The 23,993-nt window shown below is 36.2% G+C and overlaps 2 protein-coding genes across 3 annotated transcripts in view; one reads left to right on the top strand and one right to left on the bottom strand.

The window, feature by feature from the left end:
• Positions 1–23,993, top strand: part of LOC150105431 (PI-PLC X domain-containing protein 1-like) — a 165,110-nt gene that overhangs the window by 102,124 nt on the left and 38,993 nt on the right. The gene's annotated exons all lie outside the window — the stretch shown is intronic.
• LOC150105432 (invertebrate-type lysozyme 3-like) lies at positions 3,551–22,355 on the bottom strand. Its single transcript, XM_090394807.1, has 4 exons — positions 22,282–22,355; positions 16,766–16,836; positions 9,363–9,510; positions 3,551–3,821 (listed from the first exon to the last, which is right to left on the bottom strand). Exons 1-4 carry the CDS (start codon positions 22,328–22,330, stop codon positions 3,613–3,615), a joined length of 477 nt encoding a protein of 158 aa, XP_090250933.1. The 5' UTR covers positions 22,331–22,355; the 3' UTR covers positions 3,551–3,612.

Here is a 23,993-nt window from a genome sequence, read left to right as displayed (position 1 = left end):
ACTTGTTCTCAAATTCTTGTTCTTGTTCAAAAATTTGTACTCTAGTTTGTTTTTTCTATAGTTTTCTTAAAATGTTGAATAATGTATGCGTGTTTGTAAAATTTCCACAATTATCATAACAGCACGGAGAGCTCGCTGTTAAATTTTTTTCTCTGCATTTTGTATATGTGCTGCTACATTCACGTGAATGCGAAGTTCAGCACAAAAAGCAACAGTTTCTCTAGTGAAGGCAGAATTGTCCGATCAGGTCCATTGCAGATCGTGTGCATTGTTAGAGTGGACTATTTTTGGAATCTACTTGAGCATCGTGGATTGTCTACTATAGTTTTTGTAGGATGTAACTAAAGGTTGAGTATTAGTTCACAAATCGGTATGAGGAAGCCCTTTTGTCGGAAAGACCTGGGTTCGATTTCCTCACATCATGGACGGGAATCTGGTCCTTTATAGACCTTTATCTGGTCTCTTTCGACGAAAGGTGAGTTAGTTGGTCTCATACGGAGGTAGAGGGTTTTTTCACCCGGAAATTCGGGTGCTTCATCCCTCGGAACAGGCAAACCGGCCCTGTGAACACATACACTGATCTACAGTCATGAATACCTGTTATTAGGGGATGCAGCAGAGGAATGACGAGCCGGCTTCACTAATTCACCGAGAACCCCTTATTAGGGGACTCAACCCGTCCTAAGGAACGGATGTGAAGGATGGGATAGGATAGAAGGCTATCGTCAAATTACTGAGCAATCGCCATCACCTCAATCCAAAATAATGGAGAAAGTCATCAGTAGCCAACTTTTAGAAGCCTAACAATTAATTGTTGACCACCAGTATGGATCATCACCCTCCAGTGGACACGTGCCATGGAAAGGTTCGGAGAAACTTGTGCTGTCGCTCCGGGCATTTCCAGAGCTTTTTACTTTGTGTAGCATCGATGCTTGCTAAACAAATTGTCATCCTTTGGTCTACCTGCCACCCTCTGTAATTGGGTGGCAAACTTTGTCCCGTTGTTCACTGCGTGTCATGGTAGGCGAGTTTCACCGTCAATGCAGGGGTACTTTTTTCTTTCACATAAATGACCTGCTCTTAATCACCACTCCTGTCCACAGCTATTCGGATGATAGTTAACTCCATTCATTCTGCTTATTTGACAAACCATGCAGTACAGATATCCCAAACTTCAAGAGTATCTACATACCTTCCTTCATTAGAGTGAGGACGATCTACTTACCTTCAATGCCACCAAAATGCACACTTCTCTTTTTATTCGCAACGGAGATCTCCGTTCACTTAATCTTACCCTCACCACACAAGATCAAATCTCTACTTGGACTAATGTTAACCTCCACTCTCGTTGCATAATCATATCAATAGCTTCCTCGGCATCCAAAAAACTAGACTTTTTTCGTTAAAGATGCTATTTTACACCCAGCCAGTTCTTAACTATATACAAATCCTAAATCCGCCTGTGCTTAGAATACTGCTCACATGTTGGGGATAGAACGCCTAAAACGTCTCTAAAAAAGTCTTGACCCTGTCCAGAAGAGAGCAATTCGGCTCATAGATGATCTCCTTTTTTATAGATTCACTTCAACGTCTATCTCAGTTGCGGTGTTTCAGCTCTGTATGGTCATTGCTTCACTGACCTGGCAACCATAATTTCTTTCTGTTGCGCTTGTTAATAAAAGAGCAGCTTGCCGACATCTTTTTACTGTGCATTTGCAAACACACCGAACCTGCTTGTCTTCCTCTTTCATTCCATTTACCTCTGTTCCTGTGATGGTCCTTCATGAAATATTCCCAACCTACTACCTGAAACTCTTCATAAAGAAAAAATCTCAGTTCTCACCTGCACCGGACTCACGGCACTGATCTGCTTATAAAGTCCTTCCTCCTGTGTATGGGAAGAATATAAAAGTCTTTAAGGAGTTTTACATTAACGTGAGCTACATTTTGTTTTCTGTTCTGAGGACATTTTTCCTTTTATGCAGAAAATTTGATTACTGAAAATGGTATTGAAGCTACTTATTAATTCAGCTGTTTTCTCATCTGAGGGAAGCGAGGGCGAGGGAAAGGAAGAAAGATGAGGATGTTTAATCGGACTTGTAATTCATATCATGTCATAACTCAGTACACGAAGAAATAGTCTTGGTAAGATGCTGATTTGGAAAGCAACTGAATGTCTGCGTTTGCGGTAGTGCTGGTTCCACATGGAAACTTTCAAAACTGAATACCGCATTGATTTGTAAGCAATTGACGCAAAAAAGCTACTGGGCATGTTGATAATAACAGTGAGCCATCAAAGGGAGTTTAGTTTTGTACCACCCAATTGTCCACGGAAGAAATGACATCTGCATTATCAGAATTACTCTGATAATTTATATTGCTCAATACAGAAAATCATATCACGACGAAAGAAAAATCAATGGGCTATTTACATGCATTTACTGGCTTTCTGGTCTGGTCTGAGGACCAGAAAGTCCTGTTTGGACGGGGAGGGGCAATAGACGGTTAAGGATGAGTGTATAATCCACTTAGTTTTCCTGCCTCTTCATTTTCCGACAAACCCTATACCAGCAATTTAAATATAGGTTCGTCAGGTTAAGTGATAACGAACCATCTCATCAGTTTCCATTTAAAAAAGAAACCAATCGCCCGCCTTTTACTAAGAAGTTTCGTGCCGAAGGATAGATTGAAATGCTTATAATTGGTTCTAGTTCGTTTCATACTCTTGATAGCTTCAGGCACCTTCATGTATGCACCACGTTGAACAGTCGATAAATTTTTAGCTTCTGATTTAGTTTAGATTACAGTCGGTACTAATCGTTACTTCATAACCACTGAAACAACGCAATTTGCATTTTTCATCCAAACAGCACACGAAGAAAATCCCTCATTCATAGGCAATAATTATTGCCTATGAATGATTATAATTAGCATCACCTTCGTATAATTTGGTGCATTCCAAGATATGAAGCGTGTCACGATAATATAATATAAAAATCACTGCTAAGAGTATATTTATGGAACATTCTGCATCACTGCATCAGACAAGACATTCGGTATTTACAATCAGTCACTTGAGTCATGAATATCTCATAACTTCCTCTTTGAGCCTTTTTAATAGTTATTTATATTTGAAATTGAATCCAATGATCTCAGATAAGGAATGACGTGGCAGCCGGTTTTTCTTCCCACAAACTGCGTTAGATCGTACACAATTGACAGCCCGCAGTATTAACGATCCTGAATATCCAGAGTGGTGTTAGTTATCTTCTCCAGGTAATTAATACTACTGCACAATCTATCCGACAAGTCGATTTAATGTTTACTTCACTTGAGAATATTTTTGCATAGTAATTTCAATGTGTATTTAATTAAAAAAATTATGAAAAAACAATAATCGATACTTGTGTAAGATTCATTGCAATAATTTGTTCTATATTTCCAATACTTGGAAATTCCAAATTTTATCTACGAGATAACTACTGTTAAGATTTTATTTTAACAGTAGTTATCAAGGAAATTTTTAATACAGGAAAACAAATAACTATGCTCAGCTTTAAGTATTTATTATACTTTATTAGTTTTTTTCCCATCAAATATATGTAGAACACATTACGACTGGTAGCATTCTTCTATGATTTCCCAAAAGGGATCGGACTTGAAATCATCATTGCGACAATCGTCATGACCTTTCTTATGGATGCTGGCGTAGTCGTAACAGGTAATAATTCCATCGTTATCACAATCTTGGCCATACTTAAGCATGTAGCCTTTGATAGTATCTTCGGCGCATTTCTTGTCCTTTACGCATTCTTCAAAAGCTGTGATAAAGAAAATAAAAATTAAGTATTTTTCTGAAATTATACACAAGTTACAAAAAAAAAAAAAAAAGAAATAATAAATCCTTAAGCAACGTTCCCTCTAAGCTCTGCACATGCACTCCTGTCAAAGATGGAGCGCGCACGCCTAGTATCAGCCGCCACAAAATTTCTTTTCTTAACTTCTAATTTACAATAAATTTTCGAAGTACTATAAAAACGAACTGTGATCGATTGTAGTATAATTGGCACATGTGTAATATAGTCGTCACATTTTCTGCCTCCACTCCAGTATCATTATCTAACCCATTCCAACTTAGTACACTAATTAGCTATTTTTAGCCTGCACCATATGGACGAATAACGCAGACGTCAGCAGCTGCATTTATTTCGAGCGGGTCTAGTACAAAAATCTATGGCTTTTTCTAACTTTAAGTGAATTAAATTTGGTGCTCGCAGTTTTATAGGTTGCAGCTAGACGAAAAAAATTGTAACATTAACATGAGAAATATTAAATTAGCTCACACATTGAGTCAGACTGGAAACGGTGCACAAAATGATTCTCATGCACGCATGGACCGGTAAAAATTATAGGGATCATTGGGCTTAAGTGTGCCCTACATCTCTTGAAATGAATTCACCTCTCGATCCATTCGATTAGATGACCTCTATGATTTCGTGATCAAAGTGTTGATGGGTATGACTCTTAAATAATTGAGATGTTGAAATGGTTGTTACAAGAATTATAAAATTCTATAGAAAACTTTAACTGTAGTTTTTCTAAAGATAACAGGGAAATCAGAACTCATGTCTACAAATCACTGTACTACCATTACAAAAAACAATGGGAACAGTCATGTCCTATCTTATCATAGGACTTAGAACCAAATTCTTGAATTTGCCTGACTTGTGAGACTTAACGAAAGAATTTAATTACGTATCAAGTGTTGCCTTGTGGTCAAAAAATTTGGTATAGGTATTCCTTTTATACCCAGCGATAATAGAATAAGATGACCCTTCAAGAATAAGGACACTCACACTAGAAAGATGGAAGAAAGAAAATTTAGAAAATCTATCCACTATCCAGTGGTTAGTGAGACCCTTCCGCATGTCCTTTAGCCCCCCCCCCCCGACTGACAAAACAATGAATTTTTGGTAGTGAACTGTGACATGCAAATAGAGTGGGGAAAACGTGTGCTACTAGACGGTCCTTTTTTTACACTGCCTCTCAGTTCTCTTCCATCTGCGTGAAGCTCCTAAAAGTGCACTTAATGTCCAAGTTTTCTAGAACAAAACTGCCTGTAACTCGAATGAGGAATGATTTACTTACTGAGTAAAGTATTAGACTAAAGAAATTAGGCAGTAATTTAGGCAACGAATTTGGCTACTAACACGGACTTTGATTTCGAAAGGTATCACATACAAAGAGCATGCATAACTGGAAATTAGTGTTCAGTAGATAATAAAAATTCGAATCCAGTGGTTTTGACAAGTACTGGATGTGAGATTCGGGGTGGTTACACGCACATCTATAGCGACGAATAGAAGGCCAGTAGCCCGAGCTGGTATCTTTAGCCATAGATTAAAACTGGCTGTTAAAAGCAGTGCTGAATTTTTAAGTAGTGTAAGTTGTCATAGGAGCTTATATTTCCACACGGAATGCGCAAATACAGGCTAAAAATTATTTTTAGCAGTTTTGAACTAAGGCGTATAGAGATAAATAGATCTGCCCATGGGAGACGAATATCCGAGTTTGTCGAAGAATCGGAAATCTAATTGAACAATTTTTTTTTGAACCCGAACAATTAGAAAATAACGGTGAAAGTGACTGCATTGTTTTCAATTCGAAATTGTCGGCGATTGAATTTCTACAGCCAGCATATTCATATCCAGATTTACTTTGACGCAGTATACGAGAGATTTAAGATCTATTTATTGACTCACTTTACGAACGAAAAAGATGCTACATTCTGAGGGACGTGTGAGAAGCTTGCACAATGTCGCGGAGGTCATTGTTGTGTGCTTAGATAGTTGTGCGTGGAAAAACGAATAGGATGGTGATATGAGGTTGGATGAAGCATGGTATATGGACAATCTTTTCAAGATGAGTTAGATGGTGTGAAAATACTATATTCTGAGATTGAATACACGAGGATTTGAATGTTTGTTTTCAATTCGAAATTGTCGGCGATTGAATTTCTACAGCCAGCATATTCATATCCAGATTTACTTTGACGCAGTATACGAGAGATTTAAGATCTATTTATTGACTCACTTTACGAACGAAAAAGATGAAAATTTGAATTGCAGTAAGGGAGATGAAAACAGTAGAAACTGTTGAAACTATTAGTGTAGAAGGAAGCGTATATATATATCTTGATTTATTCCTGTAGATAGAGGAAGTGGGCAAGTATCAAGTAAAAAGGCAGGTGAAAAAAATTGTAAAACGTAAGGAAGAATGTTTGATTTTTCTGAGATTAACTACTTGGAATATAATAAATCAGCTCCAGCATGGAGAATCATCAGCCCAGTGAGAATATCAAATTGTATATCACGTACAGCCATGTTGGTACCAACGGTAGTTTGGATGACAGAAGAGAGAATGGACTGCTTACAGGTGGCTGGTTGATGAAACATAAGTTATATCCTTTTGAAGATTAGTTACGAGATGCCTTGGCAAGGTAAGAAATGGAAATATAGCCTAGGAGGAATACTTGTGGAACTATGGAGGTAATCAGCTACTGAAGATAAGAATTAAGTTTCAAAAGAGGCTATTTCTGGTGATGGGTCATCATATGTATGAATTTTTAAAAAGTGCTAGACTGATCCTTCATGTTAGAGATATTAGTGCCATGGTTTCCATGAGCAGGCTGAGTAAAATTTAAGTAGACACTCTCCTGCAGAGAGTTCGAAGTGAGCCCATAATGTCTCCATTATGGGGGTCATTCATGATCGACACTCAGACCGGTCCACTATTTTCTCGCAAATTCATTCGAGAGACTGTTTGCGATGGACCGATTTGAGTGTCGATATTTATGTTAGTATGGGAATGTTCAACGGTTCTGAAAGAGAGCCTAAGATTGATGAAATGGTCACCACTAGGAGGCGGAACTCTTCGACTTACTTGACAGGAGTTTGTAGACGATGCGAAGATTTCAAGAGTTGCCTAAATTCCCTACGGTCATTTCGGCAACTCTTGGGAATATGGAATTGCAAATTCAGACACCTGCAAAAGTAATAATGGTCTTATTTTCATTCTTATATAATTAGGCTGTTCGGTGGGTTCATTCTCGAGATACGCTTCAACCTAAAACTGAAATAGCCGCATAATATTTGGATCAGTCAGATGTTATGTGTATGATCGTAGTTCCGTGAGAAAGGTGTCATTTAGAACCACGAAATTAACTACTATAACCATAATTTAATGCTAAGTCCATGAACCAGTTCTATAAGAATCAGGTAGTTTTCTAAGCAAAGTTTTTGCCTGACTCAAAAAACTTTGAAATCTCAGACCATGTGTGAAAAGTATGTGCATAATAGTTCATGTGGATTCACGTTTATATTAAAATGTGAATCCACATTTTAATATAAATGTGAATATATTTTATTCACTTATATTAAAAGTGAATATTATATATTCACTTTTAATATAAGCAAAGTTAACTTTACATTTATTGAATTGATTTATTCAATTCACGTCTATTGATGTGTCAATAAATGTATAACATCTATATACATACTTTATAACCAATCAGAATAAACGTTTGCATTGGCATACTTTTGCTTCTTAACAAGTTTCATCCATGGATTATTCCATGAGTAAGTAGTTCAGAGAAAATTATTTGTCTTCCTGTTCTGATTGTCTCATTGCTTACTGATTACTCCGTTACAATTGTGAGTGTAAGGCGATACCATACTTTAACCACCTTGTACAAATTACCTATAGTTAATTCAGATAATTTCAATCTCTCAAGAATAGCGTTTGGGATGATTCCTGGAATTGGTGGAACCAATTCAATACGCTTCTTAATCTGTTAGAGTATCGGAATACGAAGTACATCATATTTCTTGTTCTCACTGAACTTCGGTTCGAAATTAACTCGATAACCATCATGTTTATCAAATGATTACTAATTAATATTAGTGTAAGCAATCTAGCAGAGCACCTTGTCATACGTTAAAATAAATCTGAAACCAAGTAGTTGTCTCCTTACTAGTTGAAAATAACAAGGACTTCTGTATTTTCCTAAAAATATTTTATACGTGTGAATGCTAATGGTGTTACTCATTTTACTTAATGTTAAAAGTAATTAGATTCTCAAGATTTAATATGATATGATCATTCTTGGTTGACAGCCTGATTATTGCAAAAACGAAAAACGTTGACAACTGAACGAACCTGGAACATACATTAAGTTGAATATAACTTACACTAAGTCGACTTAGTGAACTGACTCAGTTTATAAACTTCGTTATCAAGTCAGTTCATTCATTGAAGCATTTGTCATGGTTACTTTTCATAGTTTTAAAATGATCAGATGGGTCACTGTTATCAAAACAATTCCTTCTCTGTTATTTTACTGATTTTATAACAATGGTACATGCGTTTTTATTTTAATTGCTTCTTAAGACTTCTCTGGAGACATAATTCAAAGCTGATAGTTCTCTCAGTTTCAGCTTCTGTGCTATTTCATATGCATTTGTTTCTTATATGAATTATGAAATATTATCTTGATGGATTGTATTTCCACAAGATAATATTTCATAATTCATAAGAAAAGAAAAGTACGAGTAAGAAAAGAACAGCTTTTCAATACCCTCTAGTTGCATGTGCCCTCGATTTCAAACCTATACTTTTAATTAGTGGGTGGGCTGTTCACGTCGTATCACTCTAGTTGCTCTAGTGTGGCCATCATCTCTGTAACTCTGAATACTGTGTCCAGTTCGGTTATCGAAACCCACGTTGGAATCTTGTCTAAAGCAAAAATAAGTTAGGCCTTTTTTAACTTCATGAAAGTGCTCACCTGTAGTTAGGTTAAGCTCGCGGAAGCAGCTTATTCCGTTTGCAAAACTGCCAAACCAACGCCATTAACAGACATCGGCATTTCTAAATTAGCTTCGCGTTTGAAGATACAATCCGTCTGTACTATCAATTCCTTAGCTGAGGCTACCATAAGTAAATCGAAACGTACTTCCATTCAAATAAGTGACCATAGTTAGGGATGTTGCCGATTCATTCATTCAGTTTTAGTAGGCCTGCTAAGATTAATTTTTATTAGAAATTGTTTACCGTTAACTGAAATTACTGAAAAATCAGAATCAAATATGTCGCGTGTTTGTATGTTTGTTCTTTTCGTCATCGCATTAGTAAACACAAAACAATCTTGATTATATATGAAATCATTGTTATCCTTTAACTATTCTAGCTTTATCTGAAACACTATCCTGGGGGGGGGGGGTCTTCCTCTTGGTTCGTTAACGTTAAGCGAAGTCCTAAATATATTTAATTTTGTGCTTAACATGAAATGAATTATTTTCTCTTACCACGAGAAGAACTCTTTGAACTAAGTTTTGGGCTTCCTCCCTCTTTCCAGTAGCTGAACGATATCTGAAAAGGTCCACAGAAACGTTGTCCATATCCAAAATTGGTACATCCTCGTTTTAAATCACAACGTTTTTCCATAGTGCCAGCCTGAAGACACGAACAGGAAAAAAGAAAACTGATTTAACAATCCATAACTTGACTGTTGAAATCTGATTAAGTAATCCAATTAAATACATCTTCATTAAAATAGTTGTTACATACTTTGTTGATGTATCGTTAATTAACAAAATAAAAACTGTAGTGGCTTTTCACATATACAAGTTCTAAAATTCCAAAATCACCTACATCCTTCAACGAAATCATTTGAACATGAAGACTTTCACGAACTTATGAGACAAAACCTGTCTTAACTACCTAATGTAAGCCTCACATATATGTCAATTAATACGAACTATTAATTTACTAGAGTTGATGTTTTCCAAAGTGAAAAATATTAAACTGTTCATAAAACATTTTAAACATTTTATTTATATTACTAGTATGGTAAATTGTTCATCCCATTTACTTCTGTATTGGTAGTAGAGGTATCTTATTTTTCTCCTCTCACAATTTACTTAAACTGGTTGATGTTAAGTTGTGATATGTCCAAAGTAGACTGAATATATGCCGTTTGATGTTTTTGTGTGGTTTCTCAGAAGGCATAAGCAGCCTTTCGTGCATATATGCCCGACAGGCTACTGTGTTTCAAATCTGTGTTTCAAACATGGATGAGAATACAAATGTAACATCTGTGTGTTACATCTATATTCTCTGCACTGATGCACAGTATTTAAAGGTGTTCTCGCAAAAACTGTAGCTGTTAGCAGTTCTGTTTATTGCTTATCTAATCTATGCAAGAACTGAATGCAACAGGGGTGCTCAATGTATAGGTTAACGGCGACCAGAAATCACTACAGGGAGAACAAATTTCTACATAAGAGCTAATGTAATTAAGTTATAATTGGGGACCACTGACAGGAAACGAAACACCTATACTAATGGAAGTCGTGTACGAAATATTCTATATAAATCCATTTAGTTATAATTTACCTAAATAGAAGAGAATACTATTCTGGAGAGCTTCCCAGAATAGTATTGCAGGGAATACAGGAGGGAAAGAGAGGAAGAGGAAGATCCCGACTGCAGTGAAAAGACATCAAAGATTGGACGGGCAAGAATCTTACAGAAGCAAGAGATAATCCTCTTAAAGAGGAGGCCACAGGATTAGATTAGATTAGAAGAGAATACAAGCCTCCGTAACTCAGTCTTTGGTCAGAAAGACCCGGGATCGATTTCCGTGGGTGACATGAGGAACCTTTATCTGGTCTCTTTCGGCGAAAGGTAGGTTAGCCGGTCTGGTCTCATATACGGAAACTCGGGTTTTTCGTCCCCCAGAAAACACCGCTCAACAAGTGCCGCCATCTCGTGGTCCCTAACCGTAACACTCGTATTTAATGTCTGAAATAATGTGGGTTCCACGGTCGATTTTCTTGAGTTTACAGGACGAAAAATCCGAGTTTCCAGGAGAAAAAACCCGCTTGCCCGTGCCAGAGATCGACTAACTCGGGAACCGGTCGTAAAAAGGCTTAGAAAAGTTTCTTCTAGTCGCCAACTAGACTCGAAATCAAGAAGTCTTCCTTCGTGCGGTCAAGCGCCGTGGTGTGCAAACGCCACATCCACTGAGCTACACAGGCCTCATGTGCTCAGTAATATGCAAAATCAAAAATATATAGTATTCAGCACATAATCACGTGCAGCAGTGCACAATTAATCATGTAAATTAATTCGCTTGCATGAGTAAACAATGTGCTTCGACCATTCTCATCGTTATATTTTCTTTAAGAAGGTGGACAGAGTATTTGCCTGTAATTATATCTTATTTGAATAGGTTGTGTACTCCATTAAATCGGGTGTATGTGTTAGTATGGTGTATTTTGCCTGGTTTTCTTTGATATTAATTATCAAGATCGCTAAAATGTAGCAATTTGCAAATATTCAATAGACGTAACTACGAAGACACATTGTGCAAAACACAGAATTCTATTACTGAGATAATGAGCCAATAGGCTTCACTTCGGCGAGGTAAATTTATTCAAATTAAGTGGATATTGAATCCAACATTATTTCTTAGCCGAATAAAAAACTCAAAGATAGAAAATCTAAGAGTTTCATGACGATTATAGAAAATTATAAACGGTTGGCGAGTCCAAGCATAAGCCAACACCTGGTACATGCTGGGGCAACTCGTAGTAAAGGTGGAGTCAGTTCCGTTCACTGCCCTTAGTATTTTCCCATAATTATGGGAGAAGGTCACTACCCAGACCGGTTTGACCTTTTTTGAGGTCTCATCAGTGAGTAGGTAGACCCAGATGTAAATACTGAGGTTGCAGTAGTGCAGAGCTTATTTCTTTACTGTACAAGTCGCCAAAAGGTGCACTACTAAATTACTGAGATAAATAGCCAATAGGCTTCACTTCGGTGTTGTACCAGGTGTTGGCTTATGCCTGGACTCGCCGAACATTTATAGTTTTCTATAATCGGCATGAAACTCTTAGATTTTCTATCTTTGAGGTTCTTATTCGGCTAAGAAATAATGTTGGATTCAATATCGACTTAATTTGAATAAATTTACATCGCCGGAGTGAAGCCTACTGGCTCTTTATCTCAGTAATTTAGGAGTGCGCCTTTTGGCGACTCGTACAGTAAAGAAACAGGCTCTGCACTACTGCAACCTCAGTATTTACATCTGGGTCTACCTACTCACTGATGAAAGGTTATGCCTTTAATGTATGAGAGGCTCTGCTTGGGATAGGTTTTTGCCTGTCTCTGCATGGGGTCACCGCTGAAATTATGGCTCCGTCGGGTGAGTCTGCCACTGGGTAGAGCCAACGCTGAGATGATCTTTTTGGTGATGGGGTGAGCCTGTCACTGAGTGGAACAAAGCTGAGCTGGACGATCCATCGCTCACTTAGGGAGTGATCTGGGGGGATCGCCTAATTTTTAGAGGTCTTTACTTAAATACACATCAAAAAAGGTCGAAACCAGTCTGGGTAATGACCTTCTCCCATAATGTATAACATACAACTCCTAGGAGTTGTGTTTTACATTATGGGAAAATACTAAGGACAGTGAACGGAGCTTACTCCACCTTTACTGCGAGTTGCCCCAGCATGTATCAGGTGTTGGCTTATGCTTGGACTCGCCGAACTTTTATATTTTCTATAATCAGCATGAAACTCTTAGATTTTCTATCTTTGAGTTTTTTTTATTCGGCTAAGAAATAATGTTGGATTCAATTTATTCAAATCCACTTAATTTGAATAAATTTACTTGTGACTAATTTGATCTTCCGAATTTTTATTGAAGATACTTTCTGTTCTCAGTTGATACAAATATTCCGTTTCTTCAATTTTCATATACCGATCGATTTTTTTTTTTTCATACTCTGCACTATACATGGGCGAAGTGGATAACAACTACTCTACAATAGTCCTACACGCCACACTTGCATCTTCATGTTGCCCACTGTTATCATGATGGCTAGAAAAACGAAGCATAGAATACTTGTGCTTCGGTAAGAATTTCATGATGGGAGCGAATTCTTAACAGTCGAGATCGAACTGGTGAGAAGTACGTTATACCATTTGTTCGCCATCACTGATCATAAATCAACCGCAATATTCGACAATAATCTGGATTTCATAGTGAATTTCCAATTGATTTCAGCTTCTTACTTTTAAGAATTTGAAAAACGTAGACGAATGATGGGGATATAGATATCTTGCGAAAACAGGAAACTTGTTTCTCGCACATACGGTACAATAGAATCTTTCACGTCACGTATCAAAATCAAAAACGTTCTCTATAGCATCTAATATCAAGGCACTCTATATTTGCTACTTGATTTTCAACATTAAGGGTGGGATTGATATGGAAGATGTTAACTTACATCGAATCCCGATGTAACTTAACATAACTGCACAGGTGTTCACCCAGAGGTTCATAATAGTCGAGCAATTTTTCGAATTCAGTTCAGTCAGTTTTTTTTTTTTTCTGTTGTAAATTTCAACATCATGCCCTTGTCTTCGTGGAACAGGAAGTAGGAAAAAAAGGCATTTTCTACTTCCTGTAATGACTAATGTGGTATACATTTCCAAAACTGTGCAACCTAGGCACGTGCATGAACTCATTACCAGATGGTCCCTTTCCTTATCAGTACTCAACCAAGACACTGTTATGCGTGTATTTCCGACAGCAAAAGGACTTCTCCAAGTGATGAAGATAGCGTAAGGGATAATAGTTCCAATCCAGCTTCAATAATTCACTTTGAGTACAGAATGAAATTGTCTTTAGAGCACATTTTTCATTCTATGCTCAAAGTTTCTGTCTCCAGTTATGTAAACATTATGAAACATACACAGTAAACATGTTTTCAGAAATGAGTATTTGAGTTCGTTACGCATCTTATTAAATACTTACTTAAAATCAACTTCAATGAAAATTCTATTCTTTATTATTATTTGAAATTGTTCGACTCAGTAATGTCATACACCTTACTGCGTAAAACATACGCATAGTAAAACCTATGCGTACGTGTCATATAAATTGCGTTGGTGGAGATATGGAAATGTGTTATATCAAGAGAGCTAACTTTTGCACTGCTTCAGGTTCACTCGTGACTATCGGATAATCGAATTGATTTATTTTTCCTTTGCTCATTAAACTTTGGTCAACAGCCTCCATAAAACTTTAGCATCCATCCACTGCACACCGTTTAAGTTGGATTCAAGACTGAGAATAATTCGATTTGAATATTCATAGTGATACTATTTCTGTGGAGTTAAAGTAACCTTGGAAGGAATAGTTGTAATAATTTCTGTGCGAATCTTGATCCTTCATGATTAGAGTACCTGGAGCAGCGGAAGTGTTAGCACTACTAATATGAACCATTTCTTTCGTATATCTATCCCTCTATCGAAATGTATGCCTTGAGTAGATCATTATGCTATGCGGAACCCCTGCACACGCACAGGGAACATTACTTCACTACGTGAATCAATTTCAAATTAATCTTCGAAATACGACGTTCGCCATTTGAATTTATGAATTGAATTTGCATTGAGAGTATTGGTAAGCAAAGTATTTAGTAACAAGATGTCCTAAACTTCTCAAATCTCAGGAGACCGATCGATCTACTCCATTCACTCCTTTCTCGACTGCCCAGTATTGTTCAATGCCAGTATATTAATCCTTGACTAACATACCTTTTGGTTCCGGTGGTTGCATTTTTTGCTGGACAGATGTGGTATGGTATTCCCACGGTATCCGACTCATGAGTTGGCGCTTTGACTAATTGTAGCATGACTACGTTCCTGTTTATTTCTTTTCCTACAGTAGTTTTCGGTCACAAATCGTACCGTTGACTTATGACTATAAGCAATTTCTCCCATATCGGAAAAATTCGCTTGTAGCTCAACGAAGGACCTTTAGTTTCTTTACTAGTCTTGGCAGTTCTATAGGTAATTGTTGCTTATTATCACCGCCGATGAACGCAGAGGTCATCTAGTCACATCGATCAGAGAAATTGTACGGGGGGGGGGCTGAAAAATTATGATAAACACCTAGAATAAAAATATTAAAGCAACTAATATAATCACAAGAAAGAACATCTTAAAACCCTTTAACTCCTATGTTTCTTCAAGTAATAATTTGTTCTTTTAGGGTATATAAGAAGACATGTCAGAGGTTTTGAAGAAATTCGAAGTCAGATGCGGGCTGTCAAGTTTTTCGTGCTGCAAGAAAAGTCTGCAACTGAGATTTACCAAACTTTGTGCAAGACTTTAGGGAACTGTGCCCAAGCATATCCAGTAGTTGCCAGGTGGACGACCAAGTTTAAACTGGGCATCCTGAGACAACATATGTCCCCCGCTGGCAGTGGCGGCTCGTTCATAAGGGCTGCAGGACTGCATTGAATGCAATCCTGCATTCCTTATGGACGTGCCATGCCCCTGGTCAGGAAGACCTTCCGCAGCGATCACCTGAAAACATCGATGCAGTGCATGACATAATCCTTGATGATAGACGAATACTAGCCAAAAGCATTCTAAGGATATCCAGGGAACGAGTTGGATCATTCTCTGCCAACATCTGGACATGCAGAAGCTCTGGACATGTCTGAATGCCGACCAAAAGAGAGAACATATGCTGTCATCAAGGGATTTTGAGGTCATTGAGAAATCAGGTGCAAATTTGACTCTTATCGTGACTGTTGATGAAACATGTCTTCATAACTATGACCCAGAGACCAAATAAGTCAATGGGGTGGAGACAAAGGTTATCCACGGCCAAAGAAGTTCCGAAGCCAAAAGTCAGCAGTAAAGGTTCTTCCCATTGTCTTTTGAGATATTGATGGTGTAATCCTTACCAAGTATCTCAAAAAGGTGAAACTCTCACAGCAGCAGTTTATTCAACAGCTGTGAAGGATTTGAAGGAGGTATTGAAGAAAAAATGCCGTAGGAAACAGCAGAGGCGTGTTGTTTTTGCAGGACAACGCACTGCCTATAGTGCTCATGAAACTCAGACAATACACAACTTGGGCATTCAGTGTCTGTCTCACCCACATTATTCGCTCGACCTGGTCCCATCTGAATATTTCCTATTCCCAAATTTAAAGAAACACTTGAAAGGAACAAAATTTACCATAGATAAAGTCATATCTGCAGCCAAGGACTAGTTTGTGCAACAAGGGAAAGACTTTCTTCTCAGAAGACTGCAAATGACGCAGCAGCAGCGTTTTTAACAAGTGTATAACACTTCGAGGGGAATATGTAAAATAATGTGTAGGTTACGTGTGTGCGTGTGTGTGTGTGTGGGTGGGTGGGTGGGTGGGTGGGTGGGTGGGTGTGGATAGATAACACTGTTTTATAAAACATTGCCCGAAATAAAAACTTAACGAAAGAAGTAGGTAAAAAAAATAAACTAAAGAACAAAATATTGAAAAATGAATTATCACACAGTTTATGCTTTTACTATTAAAAGCATAGATAAATTCTGTGCTTTTAATAGAGTTCGAGGCAATTCCTGAAGCATGAGTCATCACTTAACTAATCGTAGAACATGTAATATTCCTTCCGTCCGTTTTTCTTTCGTATCGTACAGAGGTGGACATTGTGCATTTCATGTGAATCAAGAATTTATATACTCGTAAGCCTTCAAATTTATTGCAAAACTATCAGTTTTATATGAAACACTGGTATCTAAATTTCGACATTAATTCATTTATTGAATCTCGTGAAGTGCTGATTTTTTCATTAATTTTTTACTCCGCTGTTGAGAAACCGAGAATTAAAATATACAGATTTACCTTACACATGCAATCAAGGCACTTTTGATCAATTTCTTTATCAGTAGTTGGCGCATCTTGGAAACTCAGCTCTAGAGGGAAAAAAAACATTCAGATTGAAAATACGTACTTGGATTACACTGCTTTAAACTTGTATAAAATAGTTTAAATTAAATTGTTCAGCACTCCTTGAATGCAAAAGAATGGTGTGAGGAATATTCATTTAAGAAAATATTGCAATAATGGAAGCTTAGATTCGTCTCAGAACTACTTTCTAGGTGGATTTTACTATTTTTGATTTAAGAAATATAGCAACATGAATGAATGCCAAAATGTGTAAGTGGTTGAATGTGAGGAAATTATTATGAAACAGCAATTTCCACACCACTTGTGTAGTCCTTGAAGCCAGAATTTTCTGATACAAAGTTAGAGCATTATTATAGCACTAGAAATGTTACGTCTCCTCCTCCTCTTAGCTATAAAAAAAGAAAAGTAAGAATTAGACTTTACTTTTAAAATTGTCAATAAGGTAAGAAAAATACAAATTTGTGGGAGTAATTTTTATTATTGCATTGCCACCTCCATGGAGACGCTTATACCAGTTTGCTTGTTAGATAAAACATACCTCGTGGAAATTTTCAGAATATAAATTTTTTTATTTAAATCATTGTGGACAGGAGAAGCTATTATGGATTATTAGGCTCTTTTTTAAAAAAAAATCGTTCATGTTATTTAAATTTTACTTAAAATTTTAAATTTAGGTCAATAAAAATTTAATTTATATTAAGAAACTTTCTTGTGGCAGTCAAATTAACACTTATTGGATTAAACAGTATTAACTGACAAATTAACTTGCCGCTTTTCTGAATTAGGCTAGATCGATTATGTGTGAATTGCAGAAGCTGGTTGATAGGAGAAAATGAGGGGGATAGATGAAGGGGGGTGCGGACTAAATGTTTTGCTTGGAGTACAATGGTATACAGTGATTTCGAGCAAAATAAAAGACAAGTCATGGTGCAGTTACGATCAATCAACAATGGCTGTGATTTTTAGCTATACTTTTTATAGTTTTATCTTAGTTACATTTAATGAAAGAATGACAACTAACCCTGAAATCTTGAAGTAGCTAATAGTAATAATAGTAATGGGAATATATGCTTCAGAAGGGGAAAAACAGAAGTGAAATATTTTACAATGATTTAGAAAAGCTGATGAGAAACTAATAAAAATGATTTGATAATTGCAAAGACTAATGCTAGAGTGGGGAATTAGTCTACCACAAATTGTGGCAGATATTGACATTTAGATCAAAAATGGTAAGACATTCATCATTTTATCAATTTAAAAATTGCATTTTTACAATAAAAAAATCCAAATGTGTAGAATGCCAGGACAACACTTAGTAGGAAAAACTATCTTCACAAATCTTCACAATTAAGACCGTTTGTAGAGATAATGATAAACAGACCATTTTCTAAATAGCACTACAAAAGATGCTTTCTAAAAAATCCTAGATAATCTAATAAAAATGCACGAACAAAGTGCAAAAAAAAACTTAATAGGCGAAAAAGATGGTATTAGACTATAAAAAACTTCACTCAGTGCTCATTTCAAATTCCTTTCTGACATAATGGATATACATAAGCAAACCAATAAAGCAAACATCGGAAGTGATTCATGGGACAACGATCAAGAGAAACAACTTAAAAGATGTACTTGCAGAAACAAATGTCAGAACTAAAAGACAATTCCAAAAATATTGCAAGGAACGCTCATCAAAATAATTCGGGACTGCTTTAATAATACTGAATGATTTAATTCATTAATTTATAAAGGATGTTTTGATTATAAAGCATTTAAATAAATCAGAAAAAATGTAGTATAAATTTCAGGAATATCAAAAGAATGAATACATTGCAGAAAGCTCTGATGCAACCATCTGATTAAAGAAGAATTTAGAAAATGCAAACAATGATTTTTAAAGATGGAATTGGAAGCTTTATCTACAACAAATTGAAGAGCTGGTAAATGGTATATACTGCGGGATTACCTACAGGTAAGGTAATCCTGGAAAAGGCTAAACTAACATCAGTTTTCTAGGAAAGGAGATAGAAGGCTGAAAATTATATTACATAATTAAATACAGCAGGGTTTCCCAAACTGTGTTCCGCGGAAAGTGAATAAGTGTTCCGCGAGAAGTTCTGGAATTTGTAATTTTAGTTGTCTAAGCATTTTTTGTGAATTTTATAGTGGAAATATTTTGAAGAGAATAATATTCGTGAATATGTCGAAAAGCTCATACCCAGAACGCCTAATAACATCTTTAAAAAAAAATCAGCTAACGCCTTTTTATTCCCGTATATAGGGAGTAGGCGAGGCCGTTTTTAGCCCTATCTAACTTTTGGAGACTGAGTAGGCAGTTCAATCTCCACTGGTACTCAATCAGAGATAGCTGGCCCAAGGCTATCACTAATTAAGCAGCCCACAGTGAAGAGAGACGGCTCAACAAGTGCCGCCATCTCGTGGTCCCTAACCGTAACACTCGTATTTAATGTCTGAAATAATGTGGGTTCTACAGTCGATTTTCTTGAGTTTACGGGACGAAAAACCGAGTTTCCAGGAGAAAAAACCCGCTTGCCCGTGCCAGAGATCGACTAACTCGAGAATCAGTCGAAAAAAGCTTAAAAATTTCTTCTAGTTGCTGACTAGATTCGAAACCAAGAAGTCTTCCTTCGTGCGGTTAAGCGCCATGGTGTGCAAACGCCACATCGACTGAGCTACACAGGCTTCTCTAATGATATCTGTATCGTTAATTTTCACACATCGAAACCTTTCAACATTTGGGAAAGGGAATACCGCTCTTTATGACCGGTCATAAAAATTGCCTACAAGTGGATTATAACAATGGGCGGCGTATCCTCTGTTCTCAAAACTGAAGGATATGACATCTGTGTAGCAAATGTCGGTGACTGATTGGAATATTCATGAATTATCGTTAATTTTCACACATCGAAATCTTTCAACAATAGGGAAAGAGAATACCGCTGTTTATGACCGATCATAAAAATTGCCTGCAAGCCGATTACAACAATGGGCGGCGTATCCTCTGTTCTCAAAACTGGACGAAATAACATTGCGTTGCAAATGTTAGTGACCAATCAGCAAGGAAGTATAAAGAAAATTTTTCCTAAAATTAAAGATCAGAGTAGTCTGTATCCGGTTCTCAAATCGAGTAATACTGAATACTTTCTTTGCAAGTTCGTATTATAGGGTGAAAGTTTCGAAACCGTAGTGCCGTGATTTTTTAAAAGTAATAGGCCTGCAGATTTAAATTTTAATATGAATAAGAGACAAGGGACTTTGTTTAATTTTGGTGTTAAGAAATCTCTTATTGAAGGTGTATGTGACGCAACAAATAGTGATTCATCCACCTACAAAGCGATCTCCAGGATGTATAGAAGGAGGGGAAAACTACCAGCACCCAGAAGAAAGTCTGCATTTACTCCTAAGTACCTAAGTACTTGTAATAATATTATAAATTTCTGGTGATCAGAATGTGATATGTCAATGAAAATAAGCACAAATTAATTAAATGACGTTTATGTTTAATTGATGTTTAATTAATTAATAATTAATGATCAATTATTAATTAATAATAAAAATCAGCTAAATTAATAATTAATTATTAATTAATACATTACAAAATAACCAAGGTGTTCTGTGAAAATTTCAGGATTTCTGAAGTGTTCCATCGTCGGAGAAGTTTGAGAAACCCTGGAATACACATATAAATTACATACTAATATTTTAAATTAAAGGCTGTCACTATTGCTGGTAGTTAGTTTGTGTAATTTAGGAAATGTCTAAATTTCACTTATATTTACACCAAAGCAGACCATACAAAAAAGAATTTACAGGCTCACTTGATATTTATAGATTATGAAAGCCTTTGAATAATTTCTAGACGAATTTGGATAGGAGACAAATGGAAGAGTATCCAGAACAGTTAAACTATACTGAAACTTATTAACAATACAACTGCAATGGAATATTAATGAACGCATAGCAGAAGAAATAGAAAATCAGACTGAATAGTGGTATAGCTTTCTCGCATCCTATTTAATATATATCAACCTGATAAAAAGTTTATAGTAAAACAGTAAATACAAATGTGTTTTGCAGGTAATCAAGTCATCGTACGAAAATCAAAAGTGGACCTTCCAAGATTTGTTTAAAACTCTTGGAAATTTACAGAAATTAAATAGTGAATAAAATATATAAATATAAAAATAAGAATAAAAATAAAATAAATTTTACGAATCTCATAATTCGTAAAATAATAGTTCGCATACGAACTAAATTAGTAATTAAAATTCGCTATGGAATAAGTAGCGCTGCAATATTTAGGATGTGATATGGCATTGATGCATCATGATGTAGATAAACTACACCGTATTCAAACAATGTGTAGTACGTCAGACAAAAAAAACAACAAAACTTTATCCAACATAAGCTGAAATGATATTCCTATATCATTTCAGCTGCATGTTGAAATGATATAGGAATATCATTTAATACATACAGGATGTGCAAAAATGGATCAATACAAAATGATAACATAAGTAACTACTTATGTTATCATTTTTGTTGTACATAAATGTACAGTAAATGATAAAAATAAGACCAAAAAAGTTGGAGAGAATGTATAAACGAATGGAAGGGGAAACTACCAAAGGAAGCAATATATAAAAGTGGAAGAAAGAAATAGCAAGACCGAAGAAGAGAATGAAAGCACGTCCTTTAGATTAAACAGGAGTATAGCCTACATCTAAAGATGTTCATACGAATGGTCAATATCTGATTTCTAGGTGAAATGGTACCATAGAATCTACACGTTCGATTTGTTTTCTTTTGCATATTTTGAAATAAGACCCGTTAATACAGTACAGGTGTAATAATCGGGTTTTCTTTTCTAATTTCCCTGGAAAGTATGACAAATGCATTGTTCTGTAGAATTAAGTTTTTTTTTCAGAAAATTGAAACGAATATCAACTTCTGGGATGGTAATGCTTTAAGAAACCAGATGAAAAAGCTGGCATGCTATACACATTGTTCTTGTTTGTAGATTTCGATTACGTCTGATAGAAAGGCCACTTCACATACTAACAAAATTGAGAATAAAAACTATCCAGTTTTTATTCTCAATTTTACTCTCCAGTTTTTATTCCCCCCAAAAAAACGATTACAAAAACTATCCAGTTTTTGTAATCGTTTTTTTTTTTGGGGGGGGGGGGGGAATCGGTCGCTTCTCCGTATTCCAAAACCATTACTTTAACTTTGCCGAGAAAAACGGTTTTACGTCACGGCTGATCCTATGTTATGGTAGATCAGATTAGAAATTATATCGTTGTTATACTCATTTTTAACATCCATATTAGTTATCTTAGGAAGGACAAATTAATTGATAGTAATTTAGCCAATTCCCATTTGAAAAAAAATAACCGGGATGGTTTTCAAGAATTTTTGCAGTTACTTACTTGCCAGTACTGCAGCGCCAATCACCAGTCTAACGAACAGCACGAACATCTTGCATCTCAGGAATAAAACTAGTGAAAGTAATGATCAAGGCCAGGTATTTATTATAAATGTACGACGCGTGTATGAAGTATGGGAGAGGCATAGGTTCGTAGCCTTAAGGCAGTATTTCTACTTAATGGTCATAGTTACGTTAAAATCCTCAAAGTTGTGTAACTGGATGAAAAAAAATCTGTAGTTATATATAAATGACATTGAATTACAATGTCAAAAAGGAGTTTTGAAGCATATTTTAAATGCATTGCTTGAGTTGTGTTATATGCTTAGGTTTTCAATATATATTATTAATAATAATAATATAATCATTTTAATTTGCATAATTATTTCGACTAGCCACCAGAAGACAAATGGAATTTCATTTTAATTTTATTTTTATTCTTTGAGATAAAAAAATAATAGTCAGGGAAAAAAACCCCGAAATCAGCATGATTTGCCTACCTTGTTGACGGAGTGGTTGGCGTTTTCGCTTTTCAGGCTGCAGTTTCGGATGTTTGCGATTGCCTTTAGGTTGGAGATTAATTTCATTTCCCAGCGTAAGGTCACTACCCGTATCCACTCTCGTCGTTTCTGTCGGCGTAACCTCTCCTCGTGTCCCAGTAACCCCGTGTCGTCGCAGCAACCTCCTTTTATCTGGCTCACTTGACCTTGGGTTCTGCTACATTTTCATCCCTTGGGTATTTCGTGGGTCTGCTGCCCCCGCTCCCTTTTTCCGTCGTTGCATTAAGGGTGGAACCCCACCCCCGTACATATTTGACCTTCATGATTATAATAGACCTAGGTCATGAGTTAATAAGATAATCCGTCTGGAAATATCTTTGTCTGGAACTTTCTTTTGACACAAATTATTTCAAATTTAACTTTCTTTGTTCTTTTACAAGATTTTTGCGGTTACACTATTTAACAATTCACAAAAATGTATTTCTATATTACTAAACGTAACACATTTTGCGGATTAATCACATGTATGTTGAATAGAATTTCGTTTTCCAGTAAAATCGGTATATAAGATATTTTTGTATAAAAATCCTTCTATACACGATTTTAGCTATGGCTGGGATAAGCAATGCAGACTGAAATGAACATCTAAAAAATCTTCACACGTCTACGTAAAATAACAAGAATATGTAGGTGAGTAATAACATTATAACATCAATTATTCTAGTGATTTCAAAGCATTTGTATCAAATAATTTTATATTTACTTTTACGTTAGTTCTGAAATCGATTCCTGTTCTGGTGAAGTTGCCTTATCATTTTTCACGGAACTGTTCATTCAATGATTTGTAATTTTCAGCTGTGATTTTTCGATGATTTGTTTTTCGAAAACTTTTAGGTGAATTGCCGATTGCCCAACCTATGAAAATTAATATAATCTGGTGAAATATTTGGAGCTTGGAATTAAAAATAACCCTCATTTACCTTATTTACTTGTCTAGAATGTCACTGGCCACAGCTTTACGATTTCCCGTCACTGGAACTAGGGAGTCCAGTCCGAACCATGAAAACCAACCCCGAACCATAATGTCGTCTTCAAAGTTCAGAGTTGGCACATCACATCACATCACATTCGGAAAGGCGTAGCTTTCTCTTGGCATCCAAACCCAGATGCTTCTGTGGACTGTCAGATGCTGAAGCGTGGTTCATCACTCTCATCT

The sequence above is a fragment of the Typopeltis vanoorti genome, chromosome 6 (assembly GCF_054136105.1).
Source record: "Typopeltis vanoorti isolate ZY-2024b chromosome 6, IOZ_Tvanoo_1.0, whole genome shotgun sequence".
Taxonomy (NCBI): domain Eukaryota; kingdom Metazoa; phylum Arthropoda; class Arachnida; order Uropygi; family Thelyphonidae; genus Typopeltis; species Typopeltis vanoorti.
This window is presented reverse-complemented; position numbering and strand designations above follow the sequence as displayed.

What these genes read in the sequence shown, in the direction of transcription:
- LOC150105432 (XM_090394807.1), bottom strand. Translation starts at nt 22,330, where the DNA reads ATGTTCGTGCTGTTCGTTAGACTGGTGATTGGCGCTGCAGTACTGGCA. An exon ending in GCCTTGATTGCATGTGTAAG is followed by an intron (nt 9,511 to 16,765) that starts GTAAATCTGTAT and finishes TCGTGTCTTCAG; the next exon opens with GCTGGCACTATGGAAAAACG. An exon ending in TTCAAAGAGTTCTTCTCGTG is followed by an intron (nt 3,822 to 9,362) that starts GTAAGAGAAAAT and finishes TCTTTATCACAG; the next exon opens with CTTTTGAAGAATGCGTAAAG.